This window comes from Antechinus flavipes, chromosome 3, assembly GCF_016432865.1.
Source record: "Antechinus flavipes isolate AdamAnt ecotype Samford, QLD, Australia chromosome 3, AdamAnt_v2, whole genome shotgun sequence".
Classification (NCBI taxonomy): domain Eukaryota; kingdom Metazoa; phylum Chordata; class Mammalia; order Dasyuromorphia; family Dasyuridae; genus Antechinus; species Antechinus flavipes.
This window is the reverse complement of record NC_067400.1, coordinates 611,233,746-611,250,826: the sequence shown is the minus strand read 5'-3', so window position 1 is coordinate 611,250,826 and position 17,081 is coordinate 611,233,746. Positions and strand designations below refer to the sequence as shown.

The window sequence follows — 17,081 nt, the reverse complement described above, 5'->3', positions numbered from 1 at the left end:
TTGCGAAGGGGACTTAGTGTCAGCAAATACTTCCCTGGATGTCGGAGCTGAGAGTAGTTTGGGGAGGCAGGGGCCTCCCCTAATTAGAGGCCTTCAGGCAAAAGTCCTTGTTGAGGGGCAGCCCACTTTGTCTTTTGAGGCCCCCTTCAGTGATCTGGGAGTAGAATCCAGGTTTCTTGGATGAATGGTGAGACCTGTCTTTTTCTCTTTATGAGATGCTAATTAGCTCAAGTCAGTGGAAGTACTGGCTGGGCCTCTCTTACCAGAGTCCTCCTGTTGTCCTTAGGGCCATATTGTTTAGACCTGAAAGGTACATTAGAGAGGGTGAAAATTCCACCCAGTTCTTTTCAGGGAGGAAAAACAACGGAGGTTCCCCTTACTTTAATTCCAAGCCCTGAAAATTATAATTTCTCTGAACTCTGACCTCTTTTTCTGAAATTCCCTCATTTTAAAAAAAAAAACTGAATGTTGTAACATCTTGAAGGGGAATAATAATTTATTTTTATTAAAATTTTTAAAATTGAAGCTTTTTATTTTCAAAACATATGCAAGGATAATTTTTCGCCATTGATCCTTGCAAAACCTTGCAATTTCCCCGTCCCCTCTCCTACATGGCAAGTAATCCAATATATGTTAAACATGGTAAAAATGTATGTAAATCCAATATAGGCATATGTATTTATACAGTTATCTTGCTGGAAAAATGAGAAAGAAAACAAAATGCAAGCAAACAAAAAGAGAAAGTGAAAATGCTATGTTGGGATCCAGCTTCAGTTCCCACAGTCCTCTCTTTGGGTGCAGATGGCTCTCTGAATCACAAGATCATTGGAACTGTCTGAGTCATCTCATGTTGAAAAGAGCCACGTCCATCAGAACTGATCATCGTATAATCTTGCTGTTGCTGTGAATAGTGATCTCCTGGTTCTGTTCTTTTCACTTAGCATCATTTCCTGTAACTCTCTCCAGGTGTCTCTAAAATCATCCTGCTGACCAGGAGATCATTATATACTTCAACAACGATACTATATGAGGATCAATTCTGATGGGCGTGGCCATCCTCAGCAATGAGATGAACCAAATCAGTTCCAATAGAGCAGGAATGAACTGAACCAGTGACACCCAGTGAAAGGACTCTGGGAGATGACTATGAACCATTACATAGAATTCCCAATCCCTCTATTTTTGTCCGCCTGCACTTTTGATTTCCTTCAGAGGCTAATTGTATACTTTTTCAGAGTCCGGTTCTTTTTGTGCAGCAAAATAACTGTTAGGACATGTAGACATATATTGTATTTAACTTATACTTTAACATATTTAACATGTTTTGGTCAACCTGCCATGGGGGGAGTGGGTGGGAGGAAGGAGGGAAAAATTGGAACAAAAGGTTTGCACCTGTCAATGCTGTAAAATGATCCATGCATATATCTTATAAATAAAAAGCTATAATAAAAAAAAGAAAAAAATAAAATCATTCTGCTGATTGTTTCTTATGGAACAATAATAGGGAATAATAATTAATAATTGACCTTTATATAGGACTTTATAATAGCTAGTGTCCTACAGACATTATCCCCATTTTACAGATGAGACAAATGAAATTTGGAGAAGTTAATTTCCTTCCTCCTCCCCAGAAGAGATGAAAGCTCATCAAGGGAAGGGATTATTTTCTTTTTGTGCAGGGCACACAATAGGTATTCAGTTGGATTGGACCGAAATGAAACCGTGGCTTAAGGTTACATATAATGAATATCCGAGGTGATCTTTGAATCCAAGTCTCCTTTAATTCCCATTCTCTGTCTTGGGAACCAGGCCAGCTGGGAATAGGGGCCAGGGATTCAGGAGTTCTGTTCCTCCAAGCTGCTTCTCCCCTCCCACCTCCAGAATCTTGCTGGAATGGAGGAAGGGGGAGGCTATTATTTATCCTTTATTTTTCAAAGAGGACCAGTGATGTCTTGGAGTGTTATTTTGACTTGCCTGTGAATTGGATTTAAGTGAGAAAGCACCGTGCAAAGTCCTCATCCTCCTGAGTCATCAGAATCCAGTGGCAGGACAAAAGTCAGGGTGACTAGTGATGGGGGGGATGTGGCTCCTCGGGGAAAGATGGGATCCCCCAAAAAGAAGGGGAGCAGCTGGAAATCAGAAATGGGGAAGGGGATTGGGTTGTTCCGCTTTTTATGCCCCCTCAAACCCAACATCACCCAGCTGGGTCCCGAGAGCTCTAGTTTCCACTCACGCTTTTTAAAATCCCTCATCCCAGAAGCTGCTTCCTCCCTGAAGCCTTTCCTGATTGAGCAGCTGCTAGTGCCCTCCACTCCCAGGGACCAGTCATATTTACGGTGAGCTCTGAGTTTCATGGAGGTGGGCAGCTCCCCGTTCTCCTGGCACTCTGTTCCCCACCTCAGGGAGTTGCCTAAGGCATTGAGGGGTTAAAACATAGAATCACAAGATTTAGAGTTAGAGGGGACCTTGGAGATCTTAGTCTGCAGAGGAGGAAACTGAGGCACGGGGCATGAAGTGGTCTCACAGCAACAGGTTGGGGGGGAGGGACGCTTGGTATCAGCAGTATGGCTGCTGCTTGCGGATGCTTCCCACGCTCTGGCGTCCCAATGCAGGTAAAGGCAGGACTCCCCGGTGTCCGCAGGGGGTTCCTGATAGGACTAAAGGCTGGGGATCTCAAGCAGATTTGTTCTTTAGCACATTGTTCTCCAGCCTGGTCAGGAGGGGAAGGCCTGGGGCCTGACCCCTGCTTCTTGATAATTCTTGGGGCTGGGGCTGAAAGCCCGTGGGGGAGGGGAGGCGGGCCTGAGCAGGGCTGGAAGGGCTCTTTCCCAGCAGACTTTTCTCCAAGTCCAGGCCTCTGGGTCCTTGGGCTTCCCTTAGGCCTCTCTGATGCTTTAGATGGCAGGGGGGTGGGAGAGAAAGTGGGGGGGGGGGCTGATTTCACTCTCAAGCCTCTTTCAAGAGACACTCAAGCCTTTTTCAAGGGCCACTGGGGAAAGCTCCGCCCCAGGTTTGCCCACTGTAATCTCTCCTCCTCTGATCTCTGGGCCCAGGGCCAGAGCCAACAGCATTCCGGGCATAGCTGGGACAGGTATGTCTCCTGGGACCCCCCTGCCCCTCCCTTCTGGCCAGCCAGCCACAACTGGGCAGGGGAGCCTGGGAAGAGGAGGAGGGGAGAGTTCTTGCCTGAGTATCCTTCCTGAGATAAGGGGATTTGTGCACCCCAGGAGAGGCCTTGGCTTGGGGCTTGGCAGGTGATGAAAGAGACCTTCCCCAGCCTCTTTCTAGTGTCCAGCCTTTGTTAGTTTTTCTTCTGGGCTGGGGGAGGGGGAGATGGGGGCTTCAGGAATTTCCTGGCCCTTTTTTGGGTCCTCCCGCCTCCCCCTTGGGGCCTCCCATCCCTTGCCAGGGGCTGGGGTTGCTGGTGACTCCTTTTTCTGAGTGACGGTGGGCCAGGCGGGGAAGGAGGAGAAAGGAGAGGGAATAATTCAGACCCTTTAGGCTTGGCCTCCCATCCCCCACCCGTACCTCAGCCCCGTTCTCACCGAGACACCTGGGCACTGCCCACGTCCCATGGCCCAGCTAGCTCGGCTGCTCCCCCCCCTTTCTGGTTCAGACTCTGGCTTCCTGAAATATACACTGAGGCAATTCTGGGAGTCCAGTGGCTGATCCGCAAGAACGGGGGTCTGGGTTTGGGGCCCGCTGTTAACATTTTAGCCCACTCTCAATTATCCGGGGCTGGGTATCTACAGGGATTCTTAACCCCAAATTACCCACTGATACATTTTGGGGTTTATGTGAACTTTTTTTAAAATATATTTTGATTTTCTATTTTTGATCTTTTAGATTTTATTTTATTTATTTATTTTAAAGCTTTTTATTTTCAAAACACATGCACGGATAATTTTTCAACATTGACCCTTACGTAGCCTTTTAGATTTTTAGATAACTACATCTTAATGTAATTCGTTTTCTTTGCTCTTAAGACTATGATTCTAAGAGGAAGTCCCTATACTTTATTAGACTGATTGCCCAAGATCTTGATCCAGGGCATAAAAAGGGAGCGGATCTTCAGTGCAGACAACAGTGTCTGAGTCGAGAGACCCGGTCTGTCGCCTTCCTCAAACACATCTAGCCGTGGGACCCTCACCAAGTCACTTCCCCTGGGGAGTGGCCCTCCAGATCCGTGACTTTCTGTTAAATGGGGGCAACAATCCTTGTGCCGACGGAACCGCGGTCTCAGATTCAAACAGAAATAGGTCCTCGAAGGCAGCGCGTGGGCTCGAAAACCTCAACTAGCATCTTCACTGAAAGGAACTTTTCTTGATTGGGTTCGACATTTCCCCGTTAACTTTGAATCGGACTCCCCGAGGGGGAGGCTGGGAGTTGGCCGCCTCTGAACTGGACCGGAGGGAGGGGAGCGGGGACCAGTGCTGCAGTCTCAGTTCTCGTCCCACACCCAGGTAGAAAACTGGTCTCTGACGCCGAAGGATCCGGATTCGAGTCCAGCCTGTGACCCCTCCTGGCTGAGTGGTCCTGGCAAGCATTCCAGGCAGTTCTTAGAGAACACAAGTGGTGTCTGAAGTGGAATTTCCTCACAAGAAACCGGTTATCTTCACATCGTTGTCGGCCGTCCCCGTCCCCTCCAGGCCTGGAGAGCCCCCTTGACATAATTACGGACCCAGTCTGGACAATTATTAGCCAGGGGTCTTTCCTCTCATCTCGGACTCCAGGATCTGGGCTGAGGTCACCCCCCCGCGAGAAGAGGGAAGGGGGCCCTTCCTGGGCCAGTCTCGCCGGCCCAGCTCTGGCTGTCGGTGCAGGGAGAGGGCCCGGCCGGCAGCTCCGTGGGCCCAGAGCCTTGGCTCCGGCCCGCCTGGCGGAGGGCTGTGACCGGGGCCGGAGGTGGGGCTGGCCCTGGGGCACGGGTGCCAGGCGGAGGAAGCCTCCTCGCGGTGCCTGCCCCTCGGTGCCACGTGTCTCCTTTGCTGTTCATCCGACTGCCTGGGAAGTCGCTGCTAAAATAACAAGGCTAAGCCCTTGGCCCGGACGCCGGCTCCAGGGGGGTCTGCCTGGGTGGCCGCGGCCCGGGAATGGGCACTGGAGGTCGGCCCGGAGCGTGGGCATTCGGACCGCTGTGGCCGGGGAGGGGCTGGTCAGACGGGGCGCCGTGCCTGCCATCGGGGCCCCGGGGGGTCGGCGGCTCCGAGTCTGCTTTTTTCCCTTCTGCTTTTGTGGGGAGGGGGATGAGGGCAGGGCCGGGAGGGAGTGAGGGAGGGAACGATGCCGGGCAGGGGAGCGAGCCTCCCTTGTCTCAGATCTGGGGGTGTTCTCAGCACTGGTCAGCTCTGGCCCCCGAGTAGCTTGACCCTCTCAGGGCTGAGGAAGGAGGCTCATTCGGGGGGCTGGGAGGGGCAGAAGAGAGGCTGCTCAGTTCAGACCGGGCTTGGTCTGGGTACTCCTGGGAGGACTTTTCTCTGTCGCCCCTTTTCCCCCAGTTTCATTCATCCCTCTCCCCCCCAGGTGGGATTGAAGTGGTAATTAAGCTATTCCTGTCTGTCTGTCTGCCTCTGGCTCCTCCTTCAGCCCGTGACCTGTCTCCGCTCCCGGCTCCGGCTTGGGGCGCTCGGGCCCTCTAAGAGACCGCTCCCCTAAGCCGGGTGGGAGGGTGGGCATGCAGGCCTGGGCTTGGCCGGGGCATGTCTGGAATTTCCCATTGGGAGGAGAAGCGGGTGGGGAGGGAGGGAGGGGGGGTCCCTCCGCTCAGGGGCCGATCCGTGTCGGCGCTGGGGATGTGAGCGCGTCTCCTGGGTCCCACCTGGGGGAGCGGGCCTGTGGACCCTGGCTCTGGCCTCCGAGTGACCTTTGAAGGGGCGGGGGGCCTGCCTTTACTTGCCCTTGCCGGCATGTTCAGACTCCTGACACCCCCTCCCCGCCTTTCCACGTTTGGACCTCCCTCCCCTGGGCCCGAGGACCTGTGCGGGCAGGACCTCTGCTGGCTCCTTCCTTTTCTCCCTCCTAGGCTCTGAGGTGCACCATGGGAGAGCCCCGGAGTGTGTGGGGGCTATTGGTAACCTAGCTCGGGTCCTTCAGATATCAGTGTTCTCATCCATAAAATGGGGATAATAGTAGCACTTCCCTCACAGGTGAGTTGTGAGGATGGATATAAATCCCTCCCTAAGCCTCGACTTTCTTCAGAAACACCATTGTTTGGGGGCGCGGCCTTTAAGCTTGGCTCTTGCTTAAGACCAGGCACAAGACCCCAGATCCTTCTGGATTTGGCCGGGAGTGCCAGGGGCAGGAGGAAGAGGAGGGAGCGACTTCCCCCCTCAGAAGAGCCGAGGGGCACCTCCCAGCCCTTCCTTTCCCCTTCCCCGGGTGGGCCGGGGCCCTGATCTAATGGAAAGTGCTCTTGGCTTTTTCCATAGCTGTGTCTCTGACCCACAGAGCTTCTGTTCTCTCTGGTTTTCTTCCAGCCCCCCAGGGAGGCCGGGCCTGGGGCTCCCACACCCAAACCATTCAATTTTCTGTTCCAAAGGGAAAAAAAAAGAGAGAGAAGCTTGTTAGGAAAGTGGCCTTCCTGGCCCGTCGACACTGATTCTCAGAATCTACACTGGCCTCCAGTAACCCAGACACTGACAGTCCTGTGGACCGGGCCGGGCGGGCAGGGCAGAGATAGTCGTGCTCCTGGGAGGACTTTTCTCTGTCGCCCCCCCTTTTCTCCCCAGTTTCATTCATCCCTCTCGTTTATATATGAAGCACTCTGGTTTAAAGTAACATTTTTTAATTAAAGCTTTTTGTTTTCAAAACCTGCACGGATAATTTTTCCACGTTAACCCTTGCAAAACCTTGTGTTCCAATTTCCCCGCCCCCACCCGCTCCCCCAGATGGCAATAATCCAATATAATAACATATTAAAAAAAAAAAAAAACAACAACCTGGTAAACTGAGCATTCAGAAGAAGGCAGCTAGAGTGGTGAAAAGGCTCATTTCCACTGGAGGAGGGTCATAGAGAGCATCAGTGCTGGATTAGCGGGGGTGAAGGCGTGTCAGAGGCAGAGAACGCTCCCATTTTACAGAGGAGAATATTGAGACTCAGAGGGTCGGGGGTTCAGGTAGCTTCAGCTGAGGAAAAGCTTTCAGAGACCTACCTGGGGAGGAGGAGCAGGGGTTAGACGCGGTCTGTGTGGGCCCAGAGCTAGAAGCAAAGCTCAGGGAGACCTTTCCTGTCCCTGGGTAACAGCTGGGGTTTGGGCCATGGCTCCTGGGTCCGTCGGGGTGGGGGGAGAGAATGGGGGGAGGGGAAGGAGCAGGGTGGCAGCCAAGGCCCACTTCCCCTTCAGGTGTTCTCTCAGTGGGATCTGTCAAGGAAACTGGGTCCCCCCACCTAAACCTGGGGATGGGGCGGTTTGGAGGAGAGCCGTCCCCGTCCCGGGATTCCCCCATTTTGGCCCGCTCTGCTCTAGTCTGCCCTTGTCTCTTCTCCGTCACCCCCAGCACTGCAGAGCCCTGTGCCCGGACTGTCAATGAGCCCCCTTCCCCCTTCCCCTCCCGCTTGGCCGGGGAGCCCAGGGCCCATTGAAGGCGGCTGGGGGAGGGGAGGGGCCCAGCTCCTGTGGGGCCAGGGTCTGGGGGGAAGAAAGGGGCTTTGTGAGGCTGACTGGGCTCCAGCAGGGAGAGTAACTCCGAGCGGCCAGGGGAGCGGCCCCATCCCTGGGCATTGTGGAGAGCTTGGGGGGAGGAGGGGTCACTACGGGCTCACTGCTTCCCAGTGGGGAGAAGGGCTCGGTGGCTGGAGTCCTCTGCCCATTTTATTATCTCTCAGCTTCTGGCTGGGCACACAAAGGAGAGAGGGGGTCATTCATGCGAGGGGAGGGGGGGACTCCTGAGCCCCCGGTGTGAGCAATGGGGGGGGCAGGGAAGGAAGGAAAAGTGGAACTTATCTTATCCTCCTCCTGCCTCTGCCAGCTCTTCCCTATCTCTGGAAAAGCAAGTCCAGACCCCCTTCCTGCCCCCACACACATTCCCACCCCTCCCGGGGGCTGATCTGCTTCCTGCCCAGATGGGAAATGCCCTCTCTGCTCCCCCCCCACCCCCCTGGGAATTCAACCCGACCCACTCTTCTCCCCCAGCCCTGGAAAAACAGCTGCAGCGTCCAGGACTCCTCCCCCTTATCTGCTTTAGCCCTGGGATTCCTGGCCCCAGCCCCAGCCCCACATCAAAGGCTTTGTGAGCCCCAAGCAGGCAGAGAGGGAGGGAGGGAGCATCTTTGGAGTCCGGCCCTGCCCCCTTCCCCAGCCCAGACCGGCCCAGAAAGGACTTCGGAGGTCATCCAGTCCTGACCCAGCAAGTAGCCGTTCAGTGTCTTCTGGGAGACCGCCGCAGATGGGACACTTTCTGCCTCCCGGGAATCCCTTTGCACTTTGGGCAACTTCCTAAATGAGTTCTTTCTACGTTAACCTGACACTTGCCTCTGCGATGTCTCTCCATTACTTCTAACTCGGGGACCACATAGAATAAGTCTAACTCCTCCTCCTCTTCCTCTTCCTTTTTCTCCTCTTCCTCCTCTTCTTCCTCCTCTTCCTCCTCCTTTTCCTCCTCTTCCTCTTCCTTCTCTTCCTCCTTCTCCTTCTCATCCTCCTTCTCCTCCTCTTCCTCCTCCTTCTCTTCCTTCTCTCCTCCTCCTCCTCCTCCTCCTCCTCAGGCAGACCTTTGAAAGCTTTTCTTCAGGTTAAACATTGCTATTCAATGGCATGGTCTCCAGTCCACTCCCTTCCTGGGATATCCTGGGTGGGTTTCAGCTACAGTTGTGGCTTGACCGGGGCAGGGGACAATGGGAGCGGTCACCTGCTCCATTTTGGGATCCCGCATTTCCCACTTTGCCCATCACTAAAATCCCGAGTCATTTCCCCAGGAACCATCATTAACTGGATCTCCTGCATTCCAGACAGCTAATTGTTTGAATCCAAGTAACTTTCCGAGTCCGTCAGACTGAGATCCCATCTTTCTTTCCAGCTCTGTGCCCTCTGTAAATCTGACAAATGTGCTATCGGTGCCTTCATCAAGGTCACTGATAAAAAAGTCAAATAGACCGGGCCGGAGCAGGTGCTCGAGGAGGGGGATGGGGGGTTATACTGAAGATATTTCAGCTCCCAGTCCATTTAACTGTGTTCTCAGCTAGCCTACACACTTCCACCTTATCCATCAGTACATTGTGAGTCAATTAATATTGGATTTCAGTAAGGCTTTTGGATGGCTCTGTGACACTTTCCTGATCGACCAGTCTTATAGGGTCACCCGGCTAATAAGTGTCTGAACTCAGGTCCTCCGACTCCAGGCCCAGTGCGCCATCCACTGCACCACCTGACTGCCCCCGGGTAGCCGGGGCATTCCCACCGTCTCCTGGCTGATATTGGGTTTTAGGACTCAGTTTGATTAGATTCTGTGTAACTCCAAAGAACGTCTTCCTTGGTAGGGAAAGTAAGGGCAAAATGGAAGTCCCCTTTGTCCCCCTCTTCCAGTCGTTGAGTACCTCTGTTCCACTTCCCCTCCCTCCCCCGCGGCCCCCTTCCCTCTTCTCGCCCTCGAGAGCATCATCAAAAACGCCTCCTTCCCCAGGCTTTCCCCTTCATCACAGATCGTGGCTCATTGTGCCCCTTGGCTTTATTCTGCGTCCACATTTCTTGTATTCATCTAGTGTGTGGGGGTGGGGGGGTCTAAGAGAAGTCAGTGTTCCCGGATGAGCTCCCTGTGCATCCCCATCTGTCTCTGGCTCTTCAGAGACTGGGCTTTCTTCAGGGTTTCTTGGGCCAATTTTTACCCAGAGAATTCTGGGCTTTTCTCTGAGTTCCTTGAAGTCAGGCTTGGGATCTTCATTTAGGGTGTGTGTGACTGTGTGTGTGTTGGGGGGCATATTGGGGGGTCCCTGTCCAGCCTAACTTGCGTTGTCATTGTGATTTCTTTGGGTCTCAGTGACCACGTATGGAATGTTAGCCCTTCCCAGGAGACCAGGGCTAGAGCCACACAGGGAGGCCCCGGCAGTGTTCGGGGCAGCTTTGGTCTGAAGACTTAGGGCAGATCAAAAGAGCAACTTTCCTGGGGGTGGGGTGGGGGGGGGGAGGCTGGTAATCCTAGAAACTGGGAGGAAGGGCCCCTCCCCCAACTGGGAGCAAGCCTACCTGGGCCTGGCCTGGGATTGGGGGGCACATCCAAGGTCAAGCAACTGAGGCTTTAATGGAGATTCCCTTCATCTTTGGGGAGGGGCGGTTTGGAGGGGCTGAGGCCCTTTGCGTAGAGGTCACTCCTTGACCCCAGCTCTAATGCTTAATTCTGGGCAAGGCCGCTTTGAAATGGTTTTTGTCCCCTTAATCTGGCTGGGGCTGGGGGGGGAGTGTTACTGAATAAGGCAGAGGCCCGGGTGGCTGGGTAGCCATTGGGCCTCTGGGAGGGGGAAGGTCTGGGGCTGCCCTTGCCCCCTGCCCCCCACTCCCTTTCACAGGACCTGGCTGCTGTTGACTTTAAATGCTTCAGATTTTTAGGAATTTATTTATGGAGAAGGGCCCGAGAAGAGCAGGGGCGAGTGTTCCAGCGCTTTGTGGCCGCTGGGCCGGGGCTTGGGCTCTCCGGCTGCTGGGCCGGCTCCTCTGCCCCCTCCCGGCTCCCCGCCCAGGCCCCAAGGGGGCTTAAGAGAGCCTCTGCCCAGTGCCCAGTGGGGCTGGTGAAAGTGAGGGGCCTGGGCAGGAGGAGCTCATGGAGGAGCTCAGAGATTCTCAGTCTGGGCTCGGGGGAAGACAGAGCTTTGGGGAGCGGGTGGGGAGCCCAGGGAGGACACGGGGGAAGCCGAAGTGCTCCCTCTCCCCATCCGTGTCCTAGAGATTCTGAGAACAAGGCAGGGAGGCGGGGGGATGTGCCCGGGGCCAGGGAAGAAGGAAATGTCTCCTGTGGAGGGCTGGGGCTAGGAGCCAGAGTGTGTGGGGGGAGGGAGAGGAGAAGCTGGGCCTGGGGGCCTCCCCACCCCCACAGTGCCCTCCAGGTTCTAGCTTTGGGTCGGGCTCCTTGGGCATTTGGTTCTGAGCTGCAGCAGACAGGCCCGGCCGGCCATTAGCTATTAGGTCATTTCTCTGCGCCTCGGTTTCCTTATCTGTAAAATGGGAATAACACCTTCTCCATCTCCCAGGCTGCTGTGGGAAGGGACCGAGAGAGCCATCACTTAGCACTGTAGTAAATTGTAAGGCGCTTCCTCGCCAGCTGTAGGGCACCGCACCCGCCTCTGTCCGGAGCCCCTGGGGGTCCCGGCTGCTGAGTTGGGGGTTTTCCAGCTCGGAACATGGCATAGGGAGGGTGCGTGCGTGTGCCGTGTACATTGTGGTGCATATTCTGTGTGTGTTGTGGTATATATGTGGCGTCTAATATATGCGTACTCCGTGCATGTTGTGTGCCATGTGGGGGGTGCATGTTATTGGGTGTTATGTGCATGTAGGCATCGTGGCACACTGTGCATGTGGTGCATGTGGGCGCAGTGTGGCGGCCCGCGGGCCTTTGTGTGCCTTTTACACGCGTGTTTCTGGTGTATGTGGGGCGGGGGTGAGGGTATATGTACGGTGTGTGCACGGACCTGGAGGCGTGTTTACATGCATGGTGTATGTGCTGTGTGTGTAATACATGCACATTGTGCTGTGTCCACAGCAGGGAGCAGCCCTGGGAGGAGTGGGAGCCCCCCCGCAGCGGGGAGTGGTCCCGGGGAGGAGCGGGGAGGAGGTGCTCTGGGGGGGCAGCTTCAGGGAGGAGTGGGAGCCCCCCCGCAGCGGGGAGTGGTCCCGGGGAGGAGTGGGAGGAGGTGCTCTGGGGGGGCAGCCCCGGGGAGGAGTGGGAGCCCCCCCCCCCGTAGTGGGGAGTGGTCCCGGGGAGGAGTGGGAGGAGGTGCTTTCCGGGGGGGGGGGCGGCCTCTGGGAGCACCTGCTGCCAGCCGGAGGCTTTCTGGGCCACATCTGGAAGGAATGAGCCCTGAACGGAAACATCTGGCCCGTCAGCGGCTGACCCCGGGGAGGGGCAGGAGCGTCAGGTGCTCGGGCGTCAGTAGCAGTAATGGCAATGATGGAGAGCTCTCTCCCCAGCCCTCGAGGGTCCTCACGGTGCTTTGGCTCCCACTGGGCCCTTTGCCCCGGTGCTAGGCTGCCGCCACAATCCCATTTCACAAATGGGAAAACCGAGGCTCAGCAGGGTCTGGATGGGGGGTCTGGGGAGGAGCTCGCCTCCGGCTCTGAGGGCTCCCTGGTTCCCGGGTTCGGTGCTGAGACCCCCCACGCCACCCACTGCTGAGGAAGCCCCCGCCCCCCAAGGGCCCGAGACCAGCGCTGTCCGTGGTGCCGGGGCTCTGGGGCGGCTCCTCTGGTGCCTGGGGAGGGCGGCTGCCCCGGGGCTCGGGGGGTTTGAGGGCTGGGCAGGGGGCTCTGCTGTGACCCCCTCTCTCTCACCGCTGCCCAGAGAAGGGGGAGCCCGGGAGCCCATCTCAGGACTGGTCCTTGGGGCGCCTCGGGCAGGGACCGCTCTGGGCCCCAGAGTGACCCGGACTTCTGGGTGTCCGTGTTGTCGGGCTCAGCTGGGGAGAGGGAGGGACCCCAAGCAGAGGAGGAGGGTCTGCCCCGCGCCCCCCGCCCCGGGCCAGCTGCTGGGTGCTCTACAGCCCATCTCATCCCCTTGTAGCCGAGCCCCGGGAAGGAGGGGAGGCAGTGGCCGGGGGGGGCAGACCTTCCGGGGCGATCGGGGCCTGTACATGCACACGCTGACACAGGCACACGGGTGGGACAAGGGCGCACACCGCAGGCGAGCGGTCCCACACCCGGGTCCGTGTCGGGCACGGGGACATCGCCCATCCGGGGACACAGACAAAAGTGCGTGTGAGTGTGGAGAGAGGGAGAGGAGAGAGAAATAAGGGGAGAGAGAGAAAACGAGAGGAGATATGGCCCACGCCCGAGCCTGCGCCGAGCCCCTCGGGTGCCCGCAGCCGGTCCATATGCCCCGAGTCCGAGCCCCTCGGGCGCCCTCAGCCAGTCCATACGCCCCGAGCCGAGCCCCTCGGGCGCCCCCAGCCCCTCCGGATGCGCCGCACTCTGTGCCCGGCACCGCTCACCTCCGACTGGAGGTGTCTGACCGAGTCCCCATTGGGGGGGCCTCCAGCCTGAGACACATTATCCTGGGGGGGCCGCGCGGTCACAAACGTCCCCTTTCTTTTCGGTGCCCAGACCTGGCCCAGGCCCAGCAGAGCTGTCCTCCCCATGAACCATCCATTGTCTTGTCCCCAGGCTCCTGGGAGCTGAGCCCAAGGGGCCCCAGGGAGGGGGAGACAGAGACGGGCGTGGGGAGGGGCGGGCAGGGCCGGGCCGTGGGAGGGGGCACTGCCGTCCGCTCGGGGGCTTCGGCGGGGGGCCCGCCTGCCAGCTGGGGGTCTTTCACTTCAGTGACTAGACTGTCTGGCAGGAGAATTGTTGGGCCATTTCCCACTCCCCACTGGGCCTCAGTTTCCCTAGCTTTCAAATGGGCCCTGTCAATCCCCAGTGCCATCAAAGCACCCCCGGCGCTGACAGAATCACAAATGATCCCGGCTCCAAAGCCAGGGCGGGATGTCCCCTCTCCCCTCCCAAGGGCCATTACCCAGAACCCCCCTCTCCCACTCCTCCGAACGCCCGTCACTGGAGTTAGATGGAGGTAGAAGGCGGCGGCTGCCCCCCTTCCCCCCGGGACCGTGGCGTCCGTTCCCCAGACGGGCAGTGTGGTCTGACGTTGGGGTCCGGCGCCCCGGGTGAGGGGCGTCCTTCCCCGCCTGCCCTTCGGCAGGTGCTCGTTTCTCCTGAGGAGTGGGCGCCTTTCGGCCTCGCTCTGGGCCCTGCTTGATGGGAGAAGGCCCCAGACGGACCCACTGACCCTTGGCCTTAGCCTGGGGCCGGGGCTGGCTGGCTGCCCTCCCTAGGCCTGGCCAAACAGAATAATACATCTGAAGCTGGAAGGGACCTCGGAGGCAATCAACCTGTTCCTCCCATGGTACAGATCAGGAAACTGAGGCAGAGGACTGCTCCAGGGTCACTGGGCCTCCTAGGCCGGCCCATCTGCTTCTCTAGGGACATCTGTAGTCCAGCAGAGGCCTGGAGCTGAACCCGGCTGGGAAGGGGGAGGGAGGGGGAGGGGTGACAGCGTTTGAGGTCCTTCTGCCCCCCCCCCCCCACTGGGCTGTTCAGAAGGGAAGCCAGACTCCTCCCCCGAGGGGCCCCCATCCCTTTCAGGGGGAGCTGAGCCCTTATTGTCCCGAGGGGGGGAGGGCTATCTGCATGAGAAAGGGCAGGGCTGGTTGCCATGGGCACTGCCTGTGGGCAGAGGGGGGGTCCTCCCCTAGGTTCGCCTGTTCCTTCCCCTCCCCCACGTCCCACCCCGAGTAACGGTCGTATGTTTGCACATGTGTGCGGTTTTGTGCCCGCACAAGCAGAGGAGCCGTCCCGCGCGATGGAGTGGGGAGGCCTGTGACCCAGAAGGCCCTGAGGGCGGGCTGCTACCTGAGGCCGAGGGGGCTGTGGGCGGGGGGCTACAGAGAAGTCCATTCTGAGTCTCCAAAGAGCAGGGACTTTTGGAGCTCCCCCCAGCTTCCTTCTGGGCTGGGGGGAGAAGGGAGGGGCGCTGCTGTTTTTGCAGCCTCAATGCCCCCTTTGTTTCTCATTCTCAGCTGGGACTCCAGCCCTGGGGTGGGAAGGGTGGGAAGGCTGAGCTCTCTGGGTCCCTCCCTTCTCCAAACATGCAACCGTTGGCTTGGGCAGCTTCCAGGGGCGGGTCCAGGCGGCCCCCGCGGCCCCCCACCAGGTGACTCCATGTGGGACCCCACTGGAGCAGCACATAAGTGGCCGGTCTGGCCCAGGATGCTGTCACGGACTTCTGGGTGTCTGTGTTGTCGGGCTCAGCTGGGGAGAGGGAGGGACCCCAAGCAGAGGAGGAGGGTCTGCCCCGCGCCCCCCGCCCCGGGCCAGCTGCTGGGTGCTCTACAGCCCATCTCATCCCCTTGTAGCCGAGCCCCGGGAAGGAGGGGAGGCAGTGGCCGAGGGGGGCAGACCTTCCGGGGCGATCGGGGCCTGTACATGCACACGCTGACACAGACACACGCTCGGGTGGGACAAGGGCGCACACCGCAGGCGAGCGGTCCCACACCCGGATCCGTGTCGGGCACGGGGACATCGCCCGTCCGGGGACACAGACAAAAGTGCGTGTGAGTGTGGAGAGAGGGAGAGGAGAGAGAAATAAGGGGAGAGAGAGAAAACGAGAGGAGAGATGGCCCACGCCCGAGCCTGCGCCGAGCCCCTCGGGTGCCCGCAGCCGGTCCATATGCCCCGAGTCCGAGCCCCTCGGGCGCCCTCAGCCAGTCCATACGCCCCGAGCCGAGCCCCTCGGGTGCCCGCAGCCCGTCTGTAAGCCCTGAGCCGAGCCCCTCGGGCGCCCTCAGCCAGTCCATACGCCCCGAGCCGAGCCCCTCGGGTGCTCGCAGCCCGTCTGTAAGCCCTGCGCCGAGCCCCTCGGATGCCCGCAGCCGGTCCATACGCCCCGAGCCGAGCCCCTCGGGCGCCCCCAGCCCCTCCGGATGCCCCGCACTCTGTGCCCGGCACCGCTCACCTCCGACTGGAGGTGTCTGACCGAGTCCCCATTGGGGGGGCCTCCAGCCTGAGACACATTATCCTGGGGGGGCCGCGCGGTCACAAACGTCCCCTTTCTTTTCGGTGCCCAGACCTGGCCCAGGCCCAGCGGAGCTGTCCTCCCCATGAACCATCCATTGTCTTGTCCCCAGGCTCCTGGGAGCTGAGCCCAAGGGGCCCCAGGGAGGGGGAGACAGAGACGGGCGCGGGGAGGGGCGGGCAGGGCCGGGCCGTGGGAGGGGGCACTGCCGTCCGCTCGGGGGCTTCGGCGGGGGGCCCGCCTGCCAGCTGGGGGTCTTTCACTTCAGTGACTAGACTGTCTGGCAGGAGAATTGTTGGGCCATTTCCCACTCCCCACTGGGCCTCAGTTTCCCTAGCTTTCAAATGGGCCCTGTCAATCCCCTGTGCCATCAAAGCACCCCCGGTGCTGACAGAATCACAAATGATCCCGGCTCCAAAGCCAGGGCGGGATGTCCCCTCTCCCCTCCCAAGGGCCATTACCCAGAACCCCCCTCTCCCACTCCTCCGAACGCCCGTCACTGGAGTTAGATGGAGGTAGAAGGCGGCGGCTGCCCCCCTTCCCCCCGGGACCGTGGCGTCCGTTCCCCAGACGGACAGTGTGGTCTGACGTTGGGGTCCGGCGCCCCGGGTGAGGGGCGTCCTTCCTCGCCTGCCCTTCGGCAGGTGCTCGTTTCTCCTGAGGAATGGGCGCCTTTCGGCCTCGCTCTGGGCCCTGCTTGATGGGAGAAGGCCCCAGACGGACCCACTGACCCTTGGCCTTAGCCTGGGGCCGGGGCTGGCTGGCTGTCCTCCCTAGGCCTGGCCAAACAGAATAATACATCTGAAGCTGGAAGGGACCTCGGAGGCAATCAATCCGTTCCTCCCATGGTACAGATCAGGAAACTGAGGCAGAGGACTGCTCCAGGGTCACTGGGCCTCCTAGGCCGGTCCGTCTGCTTCTCTAGGGACATCTGTAGTCCAGCAGAGGCCTGGAGCTGAACCCGGCTGGGAAGGGGGAGGGAGGGGGAGGGGTGACAGCGTTTGAGGTCCTTCTGCCCCCCCCCACTGGGCTGTTCAGAAGGGAAGCCAGACTCCTCCCCCGAGGGGCCCCCATCCCTTTCAGGGGGAGCTGAGCCCTTATTGTCCCGAGGGGGGAGGGCTATCTGCATGAGAAAGGGCAGGGCTGGTTGCCATGGGCACTGCCTGTGGGCAGAGGGGGGGTCCTCCCCTAGGTTCGCCTGTTCCTTCCCCTCCCCCACGTCCCACCCCGAGTAACGGTTGTATGTTTGCACATGTGTGCGGTTTTGTGCCCGCACAAGCAGAGGAGCCGTCCCGCGTGATGGAGTGGGGAGGCCTGTGACCCAGAAGGCCCTGAGGGTGGGCTGCTACCTGAGGCCGAGGGGGCTGTGGGCGGGG

At 58.5% G+C, this 17,081-nt stretch overlaps 1 protein-coding gene across 1 annotated transcript; it reads left to right on the top strand.

Annotated features, from left to right (window-relative positions):
• The first annotated feature begins 2,509 nt into the window (after positions 1-2,509).
• LOC127557549 (uncharacterized) lies at positions 2,510-16,109 on the top strand. Its single transcript, XM_051990859.1, has 3 exons — positions 2,510-2,612; positions 8,623-8,730; positions 15,274-16,109. The coding sequence occupies exons 1-3, from the start codon at positions 2,510-2,512 to the stop codon at positions 15,663-15,665; spliced, it is 603 nt and encodes a 200-aa protein (XP_051846819.1). The 3' UTR covers positions 15,666-16,109.
• The last annotated feature ends 972 nt before the right edge of the window (positions 16,110-17,081 follow it).